Source organism: Myotis myotis, unplaced genomic scaffold, assembly GCF_014108235.1.
Source record: "Myotis myotis isolate mMyoMyo1 unplaced genomic scaffold, mMyoMyo1.p scaffold_m19_p_13, whole genome shotgun sequence".
Taxonomy (NCBI): domain Eukaryota; kingdom Metazoa; phylum Chordata; class Mammalia; order Chiroptera; family Vespertilionidae; genus Myotis; species Myotis myotis.
In genome coordinates this window covers 25,320,451-25,339,269 of record NW_023416317.1, presented here as the reverse complement: position 1 = coordinate 25,339,269, position 18,819 = coordinate 25,320,451, and the positions used below count along the sequence as shown (strand labels likewise).

The following is an 18,819-nucleotide window of genomic DNA, read 5'->3' as shown; positions in this document are numbered from 1 at the left end:
ACCACCTTCATCATCTTGACCAACTCTACCACCTCCATCACCTCACTCAACTCTATCACCTCCATTATCTCCTCATGTCCATCTCCATCACATCTGTCAATTCTACTACCTCTTCCACCACCAGCTATATCATGTCTTCCATCTTCACAATGACTTTCTTTAAAAAAAACAACAACACTGAATTTATTGGGGACACTGGTTAATAAAATCATATAGGTTTCAGGTATACAGTTCTACAATACATTATCTGTGCATTTCACCATGATTTTCACAGCTCCTATCACCTCACCACCTCAACCTCCTCTACCTCTTTCGACTATAACACCATGTCTCCCACATCCACTATCACTTCCACCATCACCTCTACCATCATCACCATCTCTACCATTGTTACCATAGAGTTGGAGCGAAAGGGGAGCCTCTCCTATTGGCCAAAATGGCATAAGGGGAGGTTCTTACATTTGAGCTTGATTGATGGGGGAGGCGGGGGGTGGGGGGGCCTTTCTGCATCACCTAATTGAAATTCATGTATTCCTACCTTCATTGTGTGCATTAAACCCTTCTGTGTGCTAGGCATCAATTGGCTCATGTAACAATTCAAACCCGACCTTCCTGCATGTCATAGATTTTTAGTGAGCACCTAATATACACCAGGAGCTCTGCTGGGTACAGGCCCTCAGGTATCCAGAAACCTACCAGCTTTCCAATAATGTATCGATGAGACAGAGGTCAGGGATCACATTCTCACCTCAGCGAGAAGATGGAGAAATCTGGGATTTTACCTATTTCTGTGTGCTTTGGCAACACATTTGGCCAAAAATAAATGGGGTGGGTTATCTAGAGCAGTGTGTCTCCAATTCTGATGCGTATACAGATCATCTGAAGATCTAGTTAAAATGCAGATTCCGGTTCAGTCGGTCTGGGGTGGGGGCTGAGATTCCGTATTTCTAACAAGCTCCTGAGTGACACCAATGTGTAGAGCCAAGAGGTGTTTCATATGCAATGAAAACATCTGATTATCTGGGACCACCTGACAGAAAGGATGGCAGTCAGAGCCCCTCTCACCCTGGCCCTTCTGAACCTCATATTGGGACACTACCACCCTCTATTCCCCGTCAACCACCTCTGGCTCCTGGAACAGGCCATGCCTTTTCACACCCCTAAATCTTTGCCCAAACGATCCCCTCTATGCAAAAGGCCTTTCCTTTGCTGAAGCCCCTCCACTTTGGAGCCATTTCAGAGTTCTCACAAGCTCCCTTGCATTCCTCTCCCCACCCCAGCACTTGCAGGAGGAAGCAGAACTATCTACCTGTGTTTGCATGGACAGAGCCTAGCTCGAGGTGGAGGCTTGGTGGGGGTATCCGTATTGTCCCAGGGCAATGCTGGTCACACAGTACGGTGAGTGAACACAAACAGGCTCCTCACCAACCAGGACTCCCTTTCAAACATCACCTCCTCAGGGAGGCCTTCCTGGATCACCCCTTCTGTACTCCAGTGATCCTCAAACTTCAGCTTTTATCAGAAAGACCGTAGGGTTTGTTAAATACGGGATTTCTGACTCAGTGAGTCTGGGGAGGGTCCCGGGAGTTTGCATTTTTAACAATTCCTGTGCTGGTTCGCTGCACATTTTTGAGGGCCACTGGTCTGCCCCACTGCCCCGGTTTTATCTCCCTCAAGGCACTTATCAGTCTCTGAAATGATATTCATTGCTTGCTTATCTGTCTTGTCTCCCATCTAAGCTCCATGAGATACAAAAATTGGGGGCTGTCTTGTTGGGCACTCAGCACAGCGTCTGGCGCAGGACTGTATCAATGTCCATGAAAATAAACATAAAGATGGACAGTCCGCCTGGCAAAAGGACGGGGCTGGCTTCCCCCACCCCGATGCCAATCCCTTGAACCTCGCGCGGCTCCCCTGGCCACGGTCCCTTTAAATGTGCACGGGGACGCCTGCCCCCGACTCTCTCGATCCCTGACTGAGCAGAAAGGGAAAAAAAAGTCTTCCTCTTCGGGAGCGGGAGGAAACGTCTAGGAGAGGGCGGCGGCGCGGCGGCGGCGGCGGCGGCGCGGGGGCCAGAGCGAGCGCGCCGGGCGCGGAGCGGGGAGTCCGAGCGGACGCCGCGCCGCGCGCTGCTCCGGCCGCCGCCCCCCACGCGGCGCGCGAGCGCCCCCTCCCCGCGCAGCCCGCGCGGCCCCGCCCGGCCCCGGCGGCTCCAGCCCCGCGCCCCCACCAGCCCCGCGCCCGGGCTGAGTCCGAGTGGACGCGACGCCCGTGCTGTCCGGGCGGCCGCCGCGCGCGCCCCGCTCTCGCGCCCCCTCCCCGGCCCCGCCCGGCCCTGGAGGCTCGCGCCCCGGCCCCCGCTGGCCCTGCGCCCCTCAAGGAGTTCGGCGCGCGCCGGGGGGCGGGGCGGGCGCCACGGGGTGCGGAACCCGCCGCGAGGCCATGGAGTGAGGCGGCGCGCGGACTCGCGCTCGACTGACGGACGGACAGACGGGCGACCGCGGGCTCCTGGCGCTGGAAGATGAACAGAGCAGGTAGGAGGCTTCACGCGACCTCTCGGGCCCCGAGGGCAGCGCGCGAGGGAGCCCGGACCAGGCGCCCCAAGTTGAAGCCCGTGTGGCGCCGGGAGCGACGGCCGAGAATCCCCCGACCGTCCTACTCTGCTGGGCTTCGGTGGAGATATGGGCGGGTCCCAGGAGGCTGAGAATCATCGGGGCCCCTGTCCGAGTCACCCCGCCTCAGGGACGGGGGCCCCCTCGGTCTCGGCGAGGCCTCACCCTGGGCGCGTACGCCCTCAGCCCACTCCCACGGCGTCCCCCGAATGGGGGTACCCTCGGCGATGGAGAAAGACGCCCCTTCGCAGAGGCAGCTTGGTCGCACCCCTACACCCTCATCCCGCTCCTCGGGGCCCCCGCCAGACCCTTGCTGGCTTCTCTGGCACCGGATGCGTCCGCGCTCTCCCCGCGCCGGGTCCCCCATCACTTGGCGGCGCACCCCGCTCTCTCTCCACACCCCGACGTGGAGCTTACTCCCCGGATAGGACTAAAAAGGCCCCAATCGTCTCCCCTCTCCCCATAGCACCCCGTCCCGGGCAGCGCCCGGCCGGCCTTTGTGCCTCCCCCGGGACCGAGCGGGGCCGAGGGGACACTCCCGGTCGGGGCCGAGCCGCACTCCGAGCGGAGTTCCCTCCCTTCCCTCGAGCCTCTGCCCGCGCATCTGACTCCCCAGTGCGGGGACAGGACGCCGTGCCGTCCAGCTGCACTTGGCAGTAATTATGCGTGGTCTCTCCGGCCATTTAACAGATGTAGCCACCGAGCCTCAGAGATGGGCGGTGCCGGGAATCTGCTCCCGGGATTCCTGACTCGTCCACAGGGAAGGCAGCAAGTCCCCCCAAAGAGGAGAGTTTGCAAGGGAACGGTCCGCTAACTTGCTTCATCCTCCTGCCAAGGAGCGATTCTCTCTCTCTCTCTCTCTCTCTCTCTCTCTCTCTCTCTCTCTCGCTCAGAATTAAGCAAAAGGCAGCCCTCTTCCCAGCCAACATCCGTGTCTGAAGCCATACTCCAAAACAGACATCCCTAAAGAAACAGGAAGCCACCATTTTGGCTGTCTTAGAGCCATATATCCTGCTGCTGCTGCTGCTGCTGCTGGTGTGTGTGTGTGTGTGTGTGTGTTTTCTTTTTAAAATCTTTAAAATGAAAAAAGTCATGGTGTTAGCAGTGAGATGCAGACAGGAGACATTGCCTGGACTGACCTGAACAAGGAGCGGGTTGGGGACTTGGGAGTGTGGCCGCCGCCTCCCGGGGTCCTGCTCCTGTTGTTGCTGAGCATGCGAACACCTGGACAGAGTGGGGGTCACGGGATGGGGGGCGGGTAGGAGCAGGTGTACTGCTTTGTGGGCCTGGAAAAGGTCGGAGAAGGGCCCCAGTGCCCAGCCAGCCACTCCTTGGAGGAAGAAGGTCGCCTCCCGCCTGTTCTGGCACAGCCTGGACAGAGCCGGGATCGCTTTTTCCTACACTCCTAATAAAACTTGCTTTAAAACAATGGTGAGATCGGTTCCAGTTTTCCCACGTTTCCCTGCTTGAGGCTTGGACGAGCTCTCCCTTCTCTGAGAATCTGGGGGATGGAGTGAGCCCAGATCAACTGAGAGGCCTGTGTAGTCCCAGTAATTCTCAGCAGTTGCCACCCTGTGATGGCAACAATAGAAACCTCACATAATGATTTCTGTGTGCCGTGTACCATAGTGGTCCACAGACTGCATGGGACCATCATATACTTAGTTACCTGACCCTGAGCAGGTTACTTAATCTCTCTGTGCCTCAGTTTCTTCATCTGAAAAATGGGGATAAAAAGATCTTTGTCATTGAGTCCTCATGATTCAAAAAAGTAAAGCCTGTAAGGTGCCTGTGGTATCTGTCACATTATAAGTGACTAATAAACACTACCTAATATTTATTGGGTACTTACTTAATATGAATCAGGTACTGCTTTAAGTGTTTTACTTGTATCAATGTGGTTTCCGTATTTACCTGATGAGCTGAGCACTATTGCTGTCTTCATTTTATAGATGGGAAACCTGAGCTGCAGGGATTAAATGGTGACTGACTTAATGGGAAGCCAAGATAGGATTGGAATACAGACTGTCCAGCTTGAGAGCCTGCTTTTTTATCCAGTGCCTAACGTAGTAGGTACACAGGAAATGTTTGCCAGTTGACTTTATTAGTCATCTTATGTCTGTTATTTCCCTTGAACTTCTCAAAAGCCTTAAGAAAAAAGGGAGTATTTCTTCCATGTTACCAAGAAAGAAACTGAGGCTCAGAGAAGCAAAGTGATGTGCCCAGGATCACACAGTTGGTATGTGGCAGAGCGGGGACTGAAGTCCAGGTCTATCTGAGCCGGGGGCCCAGGCTCATCCACCTCTGTTCCATGCTGTTTTCCCATATAAGCCCTGTTGTGGATCACTGGACCAGCGTAATAGCAGCTTAATTAAGAAGTCATCTGGCTTGGCATGGACATTCCAGCAGGCACCCAGGAATGAAAGTTAATTTAAGATGCAATTGGAAGGTGAAATTGGAAGATAATTACTCTTGGAACATATGGTTATGAGAGTTCCAGGGGGAGTCGAGTGAACTGCAGTTAAAACAGGCTCAGGGACTAAAGACATGGATGTCAGGGAACATCATAAGAAGAGCCATGAGTTTAATAGTCTGCAGTTGGCCAGAGCAGAAGGCACTTACTGACTGGCGCAGCCCCCTCACTTTACAGCTGGGGAAACTGAGGCTCAGGGAGGAGAAGGGACTTGCCCAAGGTCACACCTCCCATTTAGGGCAGAGCCAGGAGTGGAGATCAGAGCTCCCAGTCCAATGCTCCTTCCAATGCACCTTCTAATTGAACCTCTATGTAGCTGACAAGGGAGCAGTAAGCATGAACATGTGAGTGACAGATATTTAATTAAAATAAAGAAAGAAAATATAAACTGGTACCGAGGGCTGGCTGGGGATGATTTCTATCACCAGAAGCTGTTAAAAATCTCTTGCTCCTGTCGCTGAGGTTCTCCTACTCCCAGTTAACTCTTGGCATCTTGGCTTGAAGGGTATTCGAGTCATCCTCAGGCATAGCAAATTGCCAGGGGGTCTGGGGCACTAACTCAGGCTGGGGAGGTCATAACTCCCAGACTCTGTGATACAAGAAGAGAGGATTCATACAGCAGCCAGAAGGATTCAGGAGACAGCAGAGGACCACCAGCTCCATCCATGCTGTGTTCTGGGCAGTCAGAAAGTTAGATTTAACCAGAAGAGGGACCCCCAGCTCTGATTTATCCTATAATTCTCCTACCCCCGCCATGTCCGAGCTCAGCCAAACTGGACTTTTTACCATACTCCCAAAGGTCTTTGTATATTACTGCCTCTGGGTCTCTTCACACTCTGTTCCCCATACCTGGGATACTTAACCTCCTTTTCAATTGTGAAATCCTCCCTGCCCTTTAATGTGCACCCTGGTGCAACCTCTTCCCTGAGCCTTCTCCAGGCAGAGTGGATCTGAGACCCAGGTAACTTTGTACCAAGGGCAGGGGCTCTCTCTGGTTCCCTTTTGCGAGGGAGGCAGAGAGGGAGCAAAGCTGGAAGCCCTCACACTCCCTTCATTTTCTTTGTTCCTTCCTCAGTCTCCTTTGCCAACTCCTTCTCTCTCCCTCCTTGGTCTCGCTCTTTTCTCAGTCCATACTCCTTCACTTGGTGATCTCACCAGGTTCATGCCTTGACTTCCATCTCTGATGGAATCCTCCAGCCAGACTTCTCCCAGAACCCAGACTGGAATACCCAAGGCCCCGCTCGATGACCCCACTCTGGTGTGTGAAAGGTAACTCGGATCTAACATGTGCAAACTAAAATTCTGCTTTCCCTCCCTAGCACATGCAGACTTATCCGGCTCAGTTGGAAGCAACTTCATTTTTCCAGTTGCTCTGACTCAAAACCTTGGTGTTGTCCTTGACTTTTCTGTTTCTCTTACACGCAGTATCCAGATTGTCAGCATATCCTGCCAGCGATACCTTCTTGTTTGGAATCTGACCTTTTGACCACTTCCACTGCTACTAACCTGCCCCACCATCTCTTGCCAGGATTATTGCAAGAGCCGCTTCACTGTCTCCCCGTGTCCATCCTCGCCACTTCTGTTTAGTTCAACATACTAGCAAGAGTGAGCGTGTCCTTCCCCTCAAGGCCCTGCGTAATCTACACCCTCACCACGGCCCCTCTGACCTCATATCCTGCTTCTCTTTTTCTCTCGCTCACTCCCCTCCAGTGACTCTGGCCTCATTGAACATGTCCGGTGAGTCCTGGCTTCCCTTACCTCTTTCAAGTCTTTTCTGTAATGTCTTCTCAGTGAGATCTATCCTGGTCACTCTATTTAAAATTGCAAAATCCCTCAACTCCTAATCTTTTTCCATAGACTTTATGATCATCTAACATAAAATATGTAAGAGTCTCATTTTATTTGCTTATACCCCACCATTAAAAGATAAGGTCCATGAAGGACAGGGTTTTTGTTTAGTTTATTGATGTGTTCAGAGATTCTAGATGGGTGCCCACACATAGTAGGTGCTCAATCAATATTTAATGGAATTGGATGAAAGGAAATTGGATGGGAGCAGCTGAAAGTCACCCACCCTGTGGCCAGTTAGTGTTTCTGAGCTCGGGACTCAGGCTTATGTAAATTTCTTACCTGGCTAGTTGTTCCTGGTCTCTGTAGTCTCAATTTCCCTGCTTTTTTTCTTTTCTCTACCTCGCTAGAAGCTGGGAGCCCTGTAGAAGAAATGCTCAGTGGCAAAAGGGTTGAGGCGGAAGTTCAAGTGACCGCAGCAGGACACCCACATTCTATCTGAGCCCTGCTCCAGATTTGCTGAGTAACTCCATGCCAGTCACCTGCCCTCTCTGTGCCTCAGTTTCCTCATCTTTCAGTGAGGGATCAGATAAGGCTTTTCTGGTTCTGGCATTCTTTGATCTCAGAACTGGAAGCAGGGCATAGACACTGCATTCTTGCCATTCGTAGGGGCTAGTTGGGGAAGGCATTTTCTTGCAGCATCACGCCTCAGACGCCCACTGTAACCTTTTCTGAGGAGACGGCACCCACAGATCAATAGCTTGATTGGATGAAGGATGGGGTGGGGGTGGGGGTGATGCAGCCAAGGTTTTGGTCATTTTTCAAGGCCTTTCTGTCTCTCTGTCAGGTCTCATGGCGCTCATGTGAAATACCACCTGTTAAGGATGAGAAATGAGAGTCCCTGCCCCTAAAGAATAATTTCATGCCAATGCCTAACACTTGATGTTAAGAGTATGGAGCTAGTATTACATAACACTCTACAGCAGTATAGAGCAAGACTTACACCAGGGGAAGTTATGGGGTAGGCAAAGACTGACTTCATTAGAACAATAGTAGCTACTATTTATTGAGTCCCCCTATGTGAATGTCTGCTACTAAGCACTTTTAATATGTATCTTTTAATCTTCACAACACCCCTTTGAGTGTAGGTGCTACTGTTGTACCCATTTTGCAGATGAGGGAATTGAGGCTTAACTTCATAGCTTATAAGTGGCAAAGCCAAATTTTGAAACCAGATCAGCCAGGCTCCAAAGGCTTACTCTGCAACTCTACATTGAGCTTAGCTGTTTAAGCTCCAAATTTGGGTTGCTGTTACTGTTTTTCCTAATGTGGACATACACTTTTCTAAATGAGGATATACTTGATTGCTTATGTAAACAAGGAGTTGGGAAGTCACATAATTATATCTTGAAGATTCTGGGTTGTTATCTGGATGACAGTGGAAAGCCTGGGCATTGATGCAAACGAATGTAGTTATGGGTTAAGAGACTGATGTTATGGGTACATTAGCACTGGGTACTTTGACAGCTGTGCCTCTTTTCTCTCTTTTCTGCTGTCAGCTACTACATCTTATAGTCTTCAGTATTCCTGCTCTTTCTCCCATACCCCTTCTAAATATCTGTGCATTGGGAAACCAGACAACCAAGTTCATTAGATGTATGTTCAAGTACAAGTAAAGAGGCTCTGAAATGAAACCCTTTTAGGAACAGAATGCATGGGCTTTGTAACCTGTATTATGGTGACTCCAGGCCTTTTTTCTTTCCTTGGGGGCCTCAGCTGAATTTAATATAGTCCTGCCAGTTTAATACATGTATCTTGAAATTGAGGTGACAATAGTACAGTCCCATGGATATGTCTCAAGTTAGAGCTGTGCTGACCAAGACCATAGCCACTGGCCCCATGTGGCTACTGAGCACTTGAAATGAGGCTAGTCTGAATTGTGACATGATGTATGTGTAAAATACACTTAGTTCAAAAAAGATTGTCAGTTATTTCATTAATAAATTTTGTATATTGATTACATGTTGATCCAAACATGATCCACTGATTACATGATGGTATTCAAAATAATATTGTTGATATATTGAGTTCAAAAAACTGTATTGCAAAAATTAATCTCACCTGTTTCTTTTTTACTTTTTAATGTGGCTATAAGAGAATGAAAAATTATATATGTGAATATAAATGTGGCTTACATTATATTTCTGTCAGACAGCCCTGGATTAGATTCGATTGGGGTTCGATGCTTCAAGGATTACCTGGGAGTCACATGTTGGGGAGGAGAAGAGAATTCCCTCATTTGCAGAATGGGTATAGACCTCCAGGCTCTCTGCTCCACCTTCTTTCTGTCACAAGCCAGGCTGTCATTCTGAAGCTGCTCTGTGTCAAACCCAAGCCTTAGTGGGGATGGAACTGGGAGGTGAGACTGGGCTGAAGCGAGATTTACTCATCCTAATCCATGGGCAGTGGGGAACTAGGCAGTGCTTTTGATTTGATGAATTTTGATGGACTTGTATTCCTGGAAATCTGCCTTCCTCACTTTGACTGAAGTGTGCCCAGGGGCTCAGAGGTTCAGTAAGAGGCATGGAGGTGTGGGCTGGCTTGTGGTAGGAGAGATGCTGAACTTGGAAGTGGGTGACTACTCCCTTGACGCTATACTTGTCCAGGTCCCTTCCAGCCTACAAAACTTAGTTGAAATTTCTCCTTCTCCAAGAGGTCTTCCCTAACCATAGTAACTCTTGCTTCTCAAACTCCTGCTACATGTACAGTTTGTACCACATCTTTTATTCTGCTGTGGTTAATAGATCCTCACCATCCACAAGGGAAGAGGCCTTTTGCAAACATCCATGTTGTCAAATGCCATATCATTTTGCCCATGAAATTTGGATGCTGTAAAATTTGTATGCAGGCCACCTAGCTGGACACCATTCTAAGCATGTAGAATTCAGAGGTGACTCTCAAGAGAATCATATATCACTGTCACAAGCCTTTGGTGTGTCATTCTTGAGGGAATGAGATAATGGCTATTCAGTTATATTATTCCAAGAGTGTACAGCTCTGTCCTCCAATTGTTCTGTTAGTCTTCTCTCCCTAACTCAACTCTGAGTAGTCAGCAGAGGTGTCCTTCTCTTCTTCTTTTTTTAAAAAAATACATTTTTATTGATTTCAGAGAGGAAGGGAGAGAGAGAGAGAGAGAGAGAGAGAGAGAGAGAGAGAGAGAGAGAGAGAAACATCAATGAAGAGAGAGAATCATTGATCGGCTGCCTCCTGCACACCACCTACTGGGGATCGAGCCCACAACCCGGGCATGCGCCTTGATCAGGAATTGAACCGTTATCTCCTGGTTCATAGGTTGATGCTCAACCACTGAGCCATGCCAGCGGTGTCCTTCTCTTCTTGACCCTAGAAGACCCTACTGTATATAGTGCTATGGAATAGATACAGGTATCCAATGAGTTAATTGTAGAATAAATGTAAGCTCTATCAGGGCAGCAGGGATGGTGACTGTCAAGTTCAATATTGTCTCCTGGGTACCTGGCACACAAAAAAAGTGTTTAATAAATGGTTGTTGAATGAATGAGTACAGTGATCTGCACACCTTTATTTGAGGGGTACAAGATGCCATTCGATCGGGTTTTGTTAGCTGGACTTTATATAGAAGAAATGTCTAGTCACCTTGTTTTCAGAATGAATTTTTAGTGGAAGATCAATGGATTTTAAAGATAATATAGAGGCATAAACCCAAGCCAAAACATAGTAGATTGGGTTCACATGGGCAGTTGGGAAACCATCTTCAGTGTTCTCTCAGAAATAATAAGTGGGAGTGGAAATAAAGGTAACTGTACTTTTTGTCTCCTTCTTTTCTCTATTTTCATCCTTTAGATTCACCAAAACCACCAGTTGCTCCCAAGCCAAAGAATGCCAGTCCCCTCACACCAGTGACTGCACCCAAGTTCCCTTCGTCACCCAGGCCTGACAGTCTTCACAGTCCCAACTCCATGTCGAGGGGGCCAAAACCCCCCATCGCCCCTAAACCAAGACTGGACACCCCCAACGAGTGGAGGGCCAGTGTGTACGTGATCAACAGCTTGAACAAATGCAGCAATGGGAAGCTGCTCTGCGTAGATAAGGGACTTTATGAAGAGCAGCAGTCCAACCTGGAGTGCTCTGAGGCCGAAGCCGATGAGGATTACATCGTGGTCCCCAGGGCTCCACCGACAGAGGATGAACCCAGGGATGGGGACTCTGTGGAGAATGCAGTCACGGTGCCTCCGGATGCCACTGGGGAAGAGGAACCCCAGGAGGAAGGTGAGGAGGAGGGGACAGGAGCTGCTGAAGAAGTGGCAGCCCCAGCCGAAATGGCACTGGGTGGAGAGACTGATGAAGGAGTAGCCCCCATTCCTGAGAAGGTGAGGGCTGATGACTGCGCCCAAGACCCAGAGGAAGAGGAGCAGAAGCTCACAAATGAGGAGGAAGAGAAACTGGTGGAGGAACACAACATGTACAACCTGGAGGATAGGGGCCCATGGGATGGAGAGGCAGTCTTTTCGAGCGATATCATTCTAACTCAAGTTGATTTAGAGGATCCAGAATCACCTAGCAAGGAGCCTGGGCCTCTTGGGACACCCAGGGAGGCAGAGGAGGATGGTGAGGAAGGCTGTGCCAAGACAGAACCAGGGGTGCCAGATGAGTATGGGGAATCTGACAGGCCCACTGAGGAGGGTGCTGAAGATACCAGTGAGGAACCTCTGGAGAATGAGGGATTGGCCACGGGCATCCAGGAGGCGGAGATAGTCACAGACAACCCTGACATCTCTGAGGAGGAGTGTGAAGATGCCACAGGCGGGGGCAACCGGGATGACCAGGAGGAGCTACCTGACCAAGAGGAGAAAACTGACCAAGAAGAAATGGCAGCAGTCATCCAAGAGGCGAGAGAAGACGTTGCAAAAAGTGAGGCCTCCGTACAGGATGAACCTGCTGAGGAGAGCTGCCAGATCATTCCTTTCGAGAATGACTGTATGGACGACTTTGTGACTTCACTCTCAGGGAGTCCCTATGAGTTCTTTCCTACAGAGAGCACCTCTTTCTGTGGTGAAAGCTACTCTTCTTTTTCTGAGTCAGCGAAAGGCTTAGAGTCAGAGCAGGAATCAAAGTCAGGGGAATGTGCAGACCAGGACACCGTGGCTGGAACGTTGCGTGGCCAGCATGGCTCCCTGCAAGATGGCACTGGGGAGGGCTTCTCTGTCCCTAACGTGCTGGTCTTGCCAGAGGATGAGGATGCCACAGACGATGCGCTCACCAACCCCTATGAGCTGGGAGTCGACTTGGTGTGCGGAACCGACCCTGGAGAGGGAGAAAAACCCGAGACACAGGCTGCATCAGATGCCCTAAGTGGTTATGGCTCAAAAGAAGAACTGATCACTGATGCTGAGGGCGGCCTGGTGCCCATCGACAGAAAGAACATCATCTCAAGGGCCAGGCCCCACTCTGGGAAAGTGCCTGGCTATGTCCCAGAAACCGTTCCAGAAGAAGCTGGACCAGAAGCTGTCTCATCGTCAGCCATTGGCATTGGGGGTGCCACCGAGGAGGCAAGAAAGATGGTTCTGTCATTGGAGGGGAAGCCACTAGAAGTCAGCAGGGCCTTACCAGCAAAGCCCAGAGCCTTCACTCTGTACCCTCGTTCATTCTCCGTGGAGGGCCGAGAGATCCCGGTCTCCGTGTACCGGGAGCCAGAGGCATCTGGCTTAGCCGACCATCGAATCAAAAGGAAGGATGACAACCTCTCTCTGCCCTGTGTGATTGGTTCCTCTGGGAGTTTCTCCCAGAGGAACCACCTTCCGTCCAGTGGCACTTCAACACCATCTTCCATGGTCGATATCCCACCACCTTTTGACCTGGCCTGCATCACCAAGAAGCCCATCACAAAGAGCTCTCCCTCACTCCTGATTGAGAGCGAGCCCCCAGACAAGCACAGCAAGAAGAAGAAGTCATCCTTTAAGCGGTTTCTGGCGCTGACGTTTAAGAAGAAGACTGAGAACAAAGTACATGTGGAGGTCAATGTGTCTTCTTCCAGGTCTTCTTCAGAATCCAGCTACCACGGGCCGTCCCGGCTCCTGGAAATTGACCGCAGGAGCCTCAGCAACTCCCCTCAGCTTAAGACCCGGACTGGCAAGCTCAGGGCTTCCGAATCACCCTCCTCCCTCATCTTCTACAGGGATGGCAAGAGGAAAGGCATCCCCTTCAGCAGGACGGTATCCCGAGTGGAGTCCTTCGAAGACCGCTCCCGGCCCCCCTTCCTGCCCCTGCCCCTGACCAAGCCCCGGTCTATCTCATTTCCCAACGCCGACACTTCGGACTATGAGAACATTCCAGCTATGAACTCGGACTATGAGAATATCCAGATTCCACCCCGGAGGCCTGCAAGGGCTGGGACATTTACAAAGCTGTTTGAAGATCAGAGCAGAGCCCTGTCTACAGCAAACGAAAATGACGGCTACGTGGACATGAGCAGCTTCAACACCTTTGAGAGCAAGCAGCAGAGTGCAGACCAGGAAGCAGAAAGGTACCGTGAATTCGTTTTCTATGTTGTTTAGCAGGTGTAACTGTCCCAGTGACTCAGGATGAGTGGTTTTTACCTCTCTGAGCCTCAGTTACGTCATCTGTGAAATGGGATTCATGCTACCTGATGGCAGAGTGTTTGACATCAGAATAGGTAATCTATGTGAAAGTATGATCTAAAATGCTAAGTTCAGTACAAATGTGAGCATGTGTATTTGCAATATTTGTGGGAGATTTCTGATCTAGGTAGATAGCTTTGCTACTCCTCTCTGGGAAAGTCACCAAAGAGAAGGTTCTGGAATCTTGCCAAACTAAATATCTTTCACCATCAGGAAAATACCCTAAATTGAGATTGATACCTTTTAATTGTGTAAATATACACTCTATTGACGGGAACTAGAAAAGATTATTTAAATTGTTTCAAAAGCCAAGGGTGCCCTGAGCTAAATTTCTGAATAGAAGCCTTTAAGAGGTACATCCAAGCGGATTTTTTTTATTTTGGACTTGTTCACCTTGGAAGTGAGAGTGAAACACTGAAATAGGGGTTTTTCTGACCCCACCTTCCCAAGACTGACTGAACGCCCTTATTGATCATCCCAAGTAAATAATTGCCAAATCTTGCTGTTCCTTGTACATTATGAATACAACTTAACAGAGATGCAATTCTCTCTCAACCAGTTACATTCTTTTGGGGCTACCTGATCTGAATTAATGAAAAGCCAAAATGGTTGTGATTTTAAAGGAAATCCTGATTCTTTCCTCTTGTGTGCACTAACTTAGCCCAGTCCCACACAGCTGTTGCTACTAGGTCTTCCTAGGGGACTTGCAGTAATGAATAGATAAGAATGATTTGCAATTAGCATTCACTGTCACTGGAGTATAGATGCTAGAAGTGTTTCTATGGTTTATTCTCTTGAGTTTTTTTACATGGTTCCCCACGCTGGCTCTATCTTCTCCCTACCCCAGGCCCGGGCAAGACTATTATTAATTAGTTCTTTCTAGGATGAAAAGGTTTGTTTGCTGGAACAGAGGTAAATGCCAACACTGCTGGAGGGACCAAATTCAGTTTGGAGAATGTGGATGTGTGGGAACTCTTAGAGGGCAAGAGGCACTGAACCGACAAGATCATTTCATTAATGGTTATCAGCAGGGCTTGATGACACCCAACCCTAGCTGAGTGCCTCTTAGCATTAATGAAAATAGAACCAAGCTTTGAAATCATAAAATCTCCATGCTGGAACGCATCTCAAAGGGTACATGGTCAAGCCTCCCACTTCTAACAATCTCTGCCTAAATTCCACAAGCTACAGGGAGCTCACTACCTTCCAGAGCTGCCTTTTCTGTTGCTAGGTACACTGATTACGTTTTTCTTTCTGACTGAGGCAAAAACTACCTCCCTCTCATATCCCTACCTCACTCATGCTGGCTCTCCCCTTTCGAGCCAGGTGGGTGAGCCCTTTTCCTCTTTTGTGTGACAGCTCTTCAGAAATTGAAATCTACTGTAGAATCACAGAATGGTATAGCTGGAGGGGACCTTCAGGCAACATTTGGTCCTGTTACAGAGGTGGAAATAGAGGCACAGAGAAGGAAAGGGACTTGCCAAGGGTCTCTCAGCCATTTAGTGGAGAAATCAGCGCTAGGACTCAGATTTCCTGACTCCTTCAGGAATTTGCAGTGAATTATGCTGCGGGACGCCAAGTCTGGCTGTGCATGCAGCACACTGTGTGACCCTGGGTCACATTCACCTTCTAGTCGGTATATGGTGGTGCCCTCTGGGGTTGTGCACTGCACAGGTGTTGGCCATATGCAAAGGCCCCGATGTCTTGATCTGTAATTTGTCCAAACAAACAAGCAAAAAGATTTCTTCACCCAAACTAACACAACAATAAGGGAATGTTACCTTACCTTGATTGTTTACTGTGTGACAGGCACTGTGCTAGGTGCTTTCCCTGCATATCTCACATTTGATGCTACAACCTGGGGCTTTGGTTGAGTATCCTAAGTGTCAGACTCTGAATTTCCAAAGCACTGTCCCCCTCTCTGATACTATTTCACCAAAGGCCAGACTGGCTGGGATAAATCTCCCATGCAGGAACCACATCCTCTTGGACATCCATCAGTGAGCAAAGCTTTCTTCCATTTTCCTGCATGAAACAGATGGGAGCAGAGGGGGAGAAAAATCCCTGCTTTGGGCTGGAACAGGCCTGGGCAAGGGATGTTTCAGACACATCAAGTTGAGAGACACAAGGGACTGCCAAGGGGGTGGGGGCTCCCCTGCTGCTTTGCCTGAATGAGAGCTTTGAGAATGAGTGGAGGGGTGCTGCTGATCTCAGACAGGGGTGCTTCAGGTTGGAACAGGGGCGAGAGGCAGTTCCTTCCTCCTCCTACTTGTCCTGCCCCATACCTTGCTTGAGTGTGAGGATCAGAGATAGAAGCCAAATAAATATCAACATCCTGAAAGAGCATAGGACCGTGCACCAGGAGACATGAGTTCAAAGCCCACTCAGTCACTGACTTCCTGTGGGATCTTGGAAAGGGCTAGGCCACAGTTTGCTCATCTGTGAAATGGTGAGATTGGAGTAGGTTTGTATTCCTCAACCATTCACCTTTCCTGTACCACCTTTATATTTCTGTTATACTGCCTATATTCTCGCTTACTTTTTGTCTTTCAAGCAGTCCATCTTTTTTATTTTGCAAAAATAAAATATTTAGAAAGGGAATTTTATGTCCTGATAGGATGTGAAAAAACAGTATCAGTTGCCATAAATAGAAGGCAGTTGTACAAATAAGATACAAAGGAAAAGAAAATAACAGGTAAAATCTCGCTTGAGGTTATTACTTGCCAAGACTGTGAGCTGGAGTCTGGAGCCCTTTGTTAAACAGGGAGAGGTGTTAAAGACATCCTGGCCCCACACAGAGACTTTCTACTTGGCATAATCCAAAGGATTCATAAGGACTGAAAAGTGGTGTGATTCAATGTTATTTAAATCCAAGTTCTTTTTCCACTAAAAGTACTTTTCTTCAAGAAAGGGTAGAGTATATAATAGAATTCAGAGAGCCCATAGGGACCCCTACATCAGAGCAGCAGCTCATCAGAGCGCTAATGGATGGTGATAAAGTTTCTTCTGTGCAGTTAGTTCCTCTGAGATTTGTATGCACAGATAATAACGTTTTAGGAGCTATAATAATATTCTTATTAACAATTTTCTATCTTATAAAACAAAATTGTATATACAGACATTGCCTATGTACATTTTCCCCATATACAATAAAAGTTTTGTCATCCATTAAATTATATTCTTTTCCCCTGAATTGACCCTCTTGAGGGAAAAAAGGACTAGAGATACAGTCCAATATTCCTACTTTTCAAATAGGTTGTTTTATGTCTTCAATCAGTAGTCTTGGTTGCGGGAACCTAGGCTTGACTTCCGAATATCCATGTCACCTCAGTATGTTGGTTATGCACTAGGAGCTTAATAAATGTATGCTGATGGCCAGGGGTTTATGATTCTATAGGAGTAGAATTTTGAGCTTCACAAGGGTTTGGGAAAGAAATATAATTTATTACGTACCTATCTTTGGCAACACAGTGCTAAGTGCTTTGTATGTACTTATAAAACACCCATTGCTGCAAAACACTACAAAAACTGATTTGTCCTAAGTATCTCATTTAAAGCCTCAAAACTGAGTTTGTAGATGTTTGTTGTTGTTGTTTTGCACGATGTTAATCACAGCATTATGTATCAGCACAGATCTCTGGTGTCACTTTTTTTCTAACATCTCATAATGAAAACATTCAGACTTGTAGGAAAGTTGTTTTTACAGTGAATGTTCATATGCTCAACCCCTAGGATATACCATTGCCAAATTGCCATACTGTGTCGAGTGAAGTATGGAAGGAGATGGTCACACCATCACTGGGTAGGGGAAAGAGGGTCCCTGAAATGTGAGTAGAAAATGCTTAGGACCAAACGAGTAGGAGTCCAGAGGAGGGTGGGATGGCTTCAAAGACAGGGCGGCATTTGAATAGACAGTAAAGGAAAAGTAGGATTTTGACATCTAGAGCAGGAGAGGAGAAAGGTGTGAGGACATACAGAGAAACTTCGGGCTGTAGTTTTTAGCAGGTAAAGCTGTAATGAAAATTATTTTATCTTGCTTCAGAAGGTAGCTTGATATCTTTAGTCTGAAAAAATGGTTCAGATCATCTGAAGACATGGAGAATATATGAAGGAAATTGGGTTGAAAGACTTAAGGACTAAACTCAGACACCATCTTTTTCTAATTTCTACTTCTTACCACCAAATCTTGCATCAGCTAATTCACTCACTCCCTCTTCTAACATTTGTTCAGCCATCTACTAATTGTCAGCTACTGTTCCAGGTACTAGCTAGAGGGATGAAGGTCCCTGCCCTCAAGGCCTTTCAGTCTGGCTGGGGAGAGAGACTGATAGAGGTCATTAGAACCTGGTGTGATAAAAGCTTCGTTAGAGGTCCCTCCAAACAGTCCTGAAGGAGTCTATCTGAGAGACACTTGAGGTGGGTATTGCCAGAGGAATAAGTTCGTGATGGAGACAAACAGTCCAGGAAGAGCCACAAGCCTGTGCATGAGTTTGGAGATAAGAAAGAACCTCGAAGTGTGCAGATGGAGCTCAGTGTGAACATCTGTGAGATGAAGTTGGGAAAGGAGGTTGGGACCCAGCCGAGAAGGGCCTCATATATTGGCTTGGAGAGTTAGTACATACCCCTGGGCAGTGGGGAATCCAAGCGGGTTTTCAGCGGGGGCTGCTGCAATGGGGATGGTGCATTGTCACGGACACCTGGTTGGCAGGGTGGAGAGCAGAGGGGATGGAGAGATGAGAAGCAGGTAGGTTAATCAGGAGGCTGGTGCAGTGGTCCCCTCCAGAGAATATGAAGACCAAGCAGGGCTGCAACAGTGGGAAGGGGAGGAGTGGAGTTCTGTCTCCAGAATGCCCGCAGCAACCCAGTTCTCCAGTGTCCACTCCAGGGCCAGCTTATGTTTGCCTTTGCTTTTCTCTTCTCATTCTTTTACTTACCTGTTATAGTCTGTCTGGTCCCAAGTAAAGAAAAGATTTGAGTTGGTTTTCAATAAGAGACAAAGCAGGAAATAATAAGAATCCAATCCTGAGACGCGCCAGGTGTTGCAGGGGCTGTGTCGTTGTCGAGGAGACTCGACGGGATTGGACTTGCGGTATTTTCACACTCGCTAACAGGTCGACATGCAAATCTTCGTGAAGACCTGACCGGCAAGACCATCACCCTGAAGGTTGAGCCTAGTGATACCATTGAGAATGTGAAGGCTAAGATCCAGGATAAGGAAGGCATCCCTCCTGACCAGCAGAGTCTCATCTTTGCAGGCAAGCAGCTGGAA

At 48.5% G+C, this 18,819-nt stretch overlaps 1 protein-coding gene across 4 annotated transcripts in view; it reads left to right on the top strand.

Moving 5' to 3' along the window:
* Window positions 1-2,285: 2,285 nt before the first annotated feature.
* Window positions 2,286-18,819, top strand: part of FGD5 (FYVE, RhoGEF and PH domain containing 5) — a 115,943-nt gene continuing 99,409 nt past the window's right edge. Inside the window, exons 1-4 of one of the 4 annotated variants that reach the window (XM_036332293.1) lie at window positions 2,292-2,534; window positions 3,506-3,647; window positions 6,511-6,822; window positions 10,756-13,435. In XM_036332293.1, the coding sequence (XP_036188186.1) occupies window positions 6,816-6,822; window positions 10,756-13,435 (2,687 nt within the window). In that variant the 5' untranslated portion in view covers window positions 2,292-2,534; window positions 3,506-3,647; window positions 6,511-6,815. Of the gene's footprint in view, window positions 2,535-3,505; window positions 3,648-6,510; window positions 6,823-10,755; window positions 13,436-18,819 lie in introns of all 4 variants that reach the window. The other 3 variants (XM_036332295.1, XM_036332291.1, XM_036332292.1) reach the window with 3 other exon arrangements.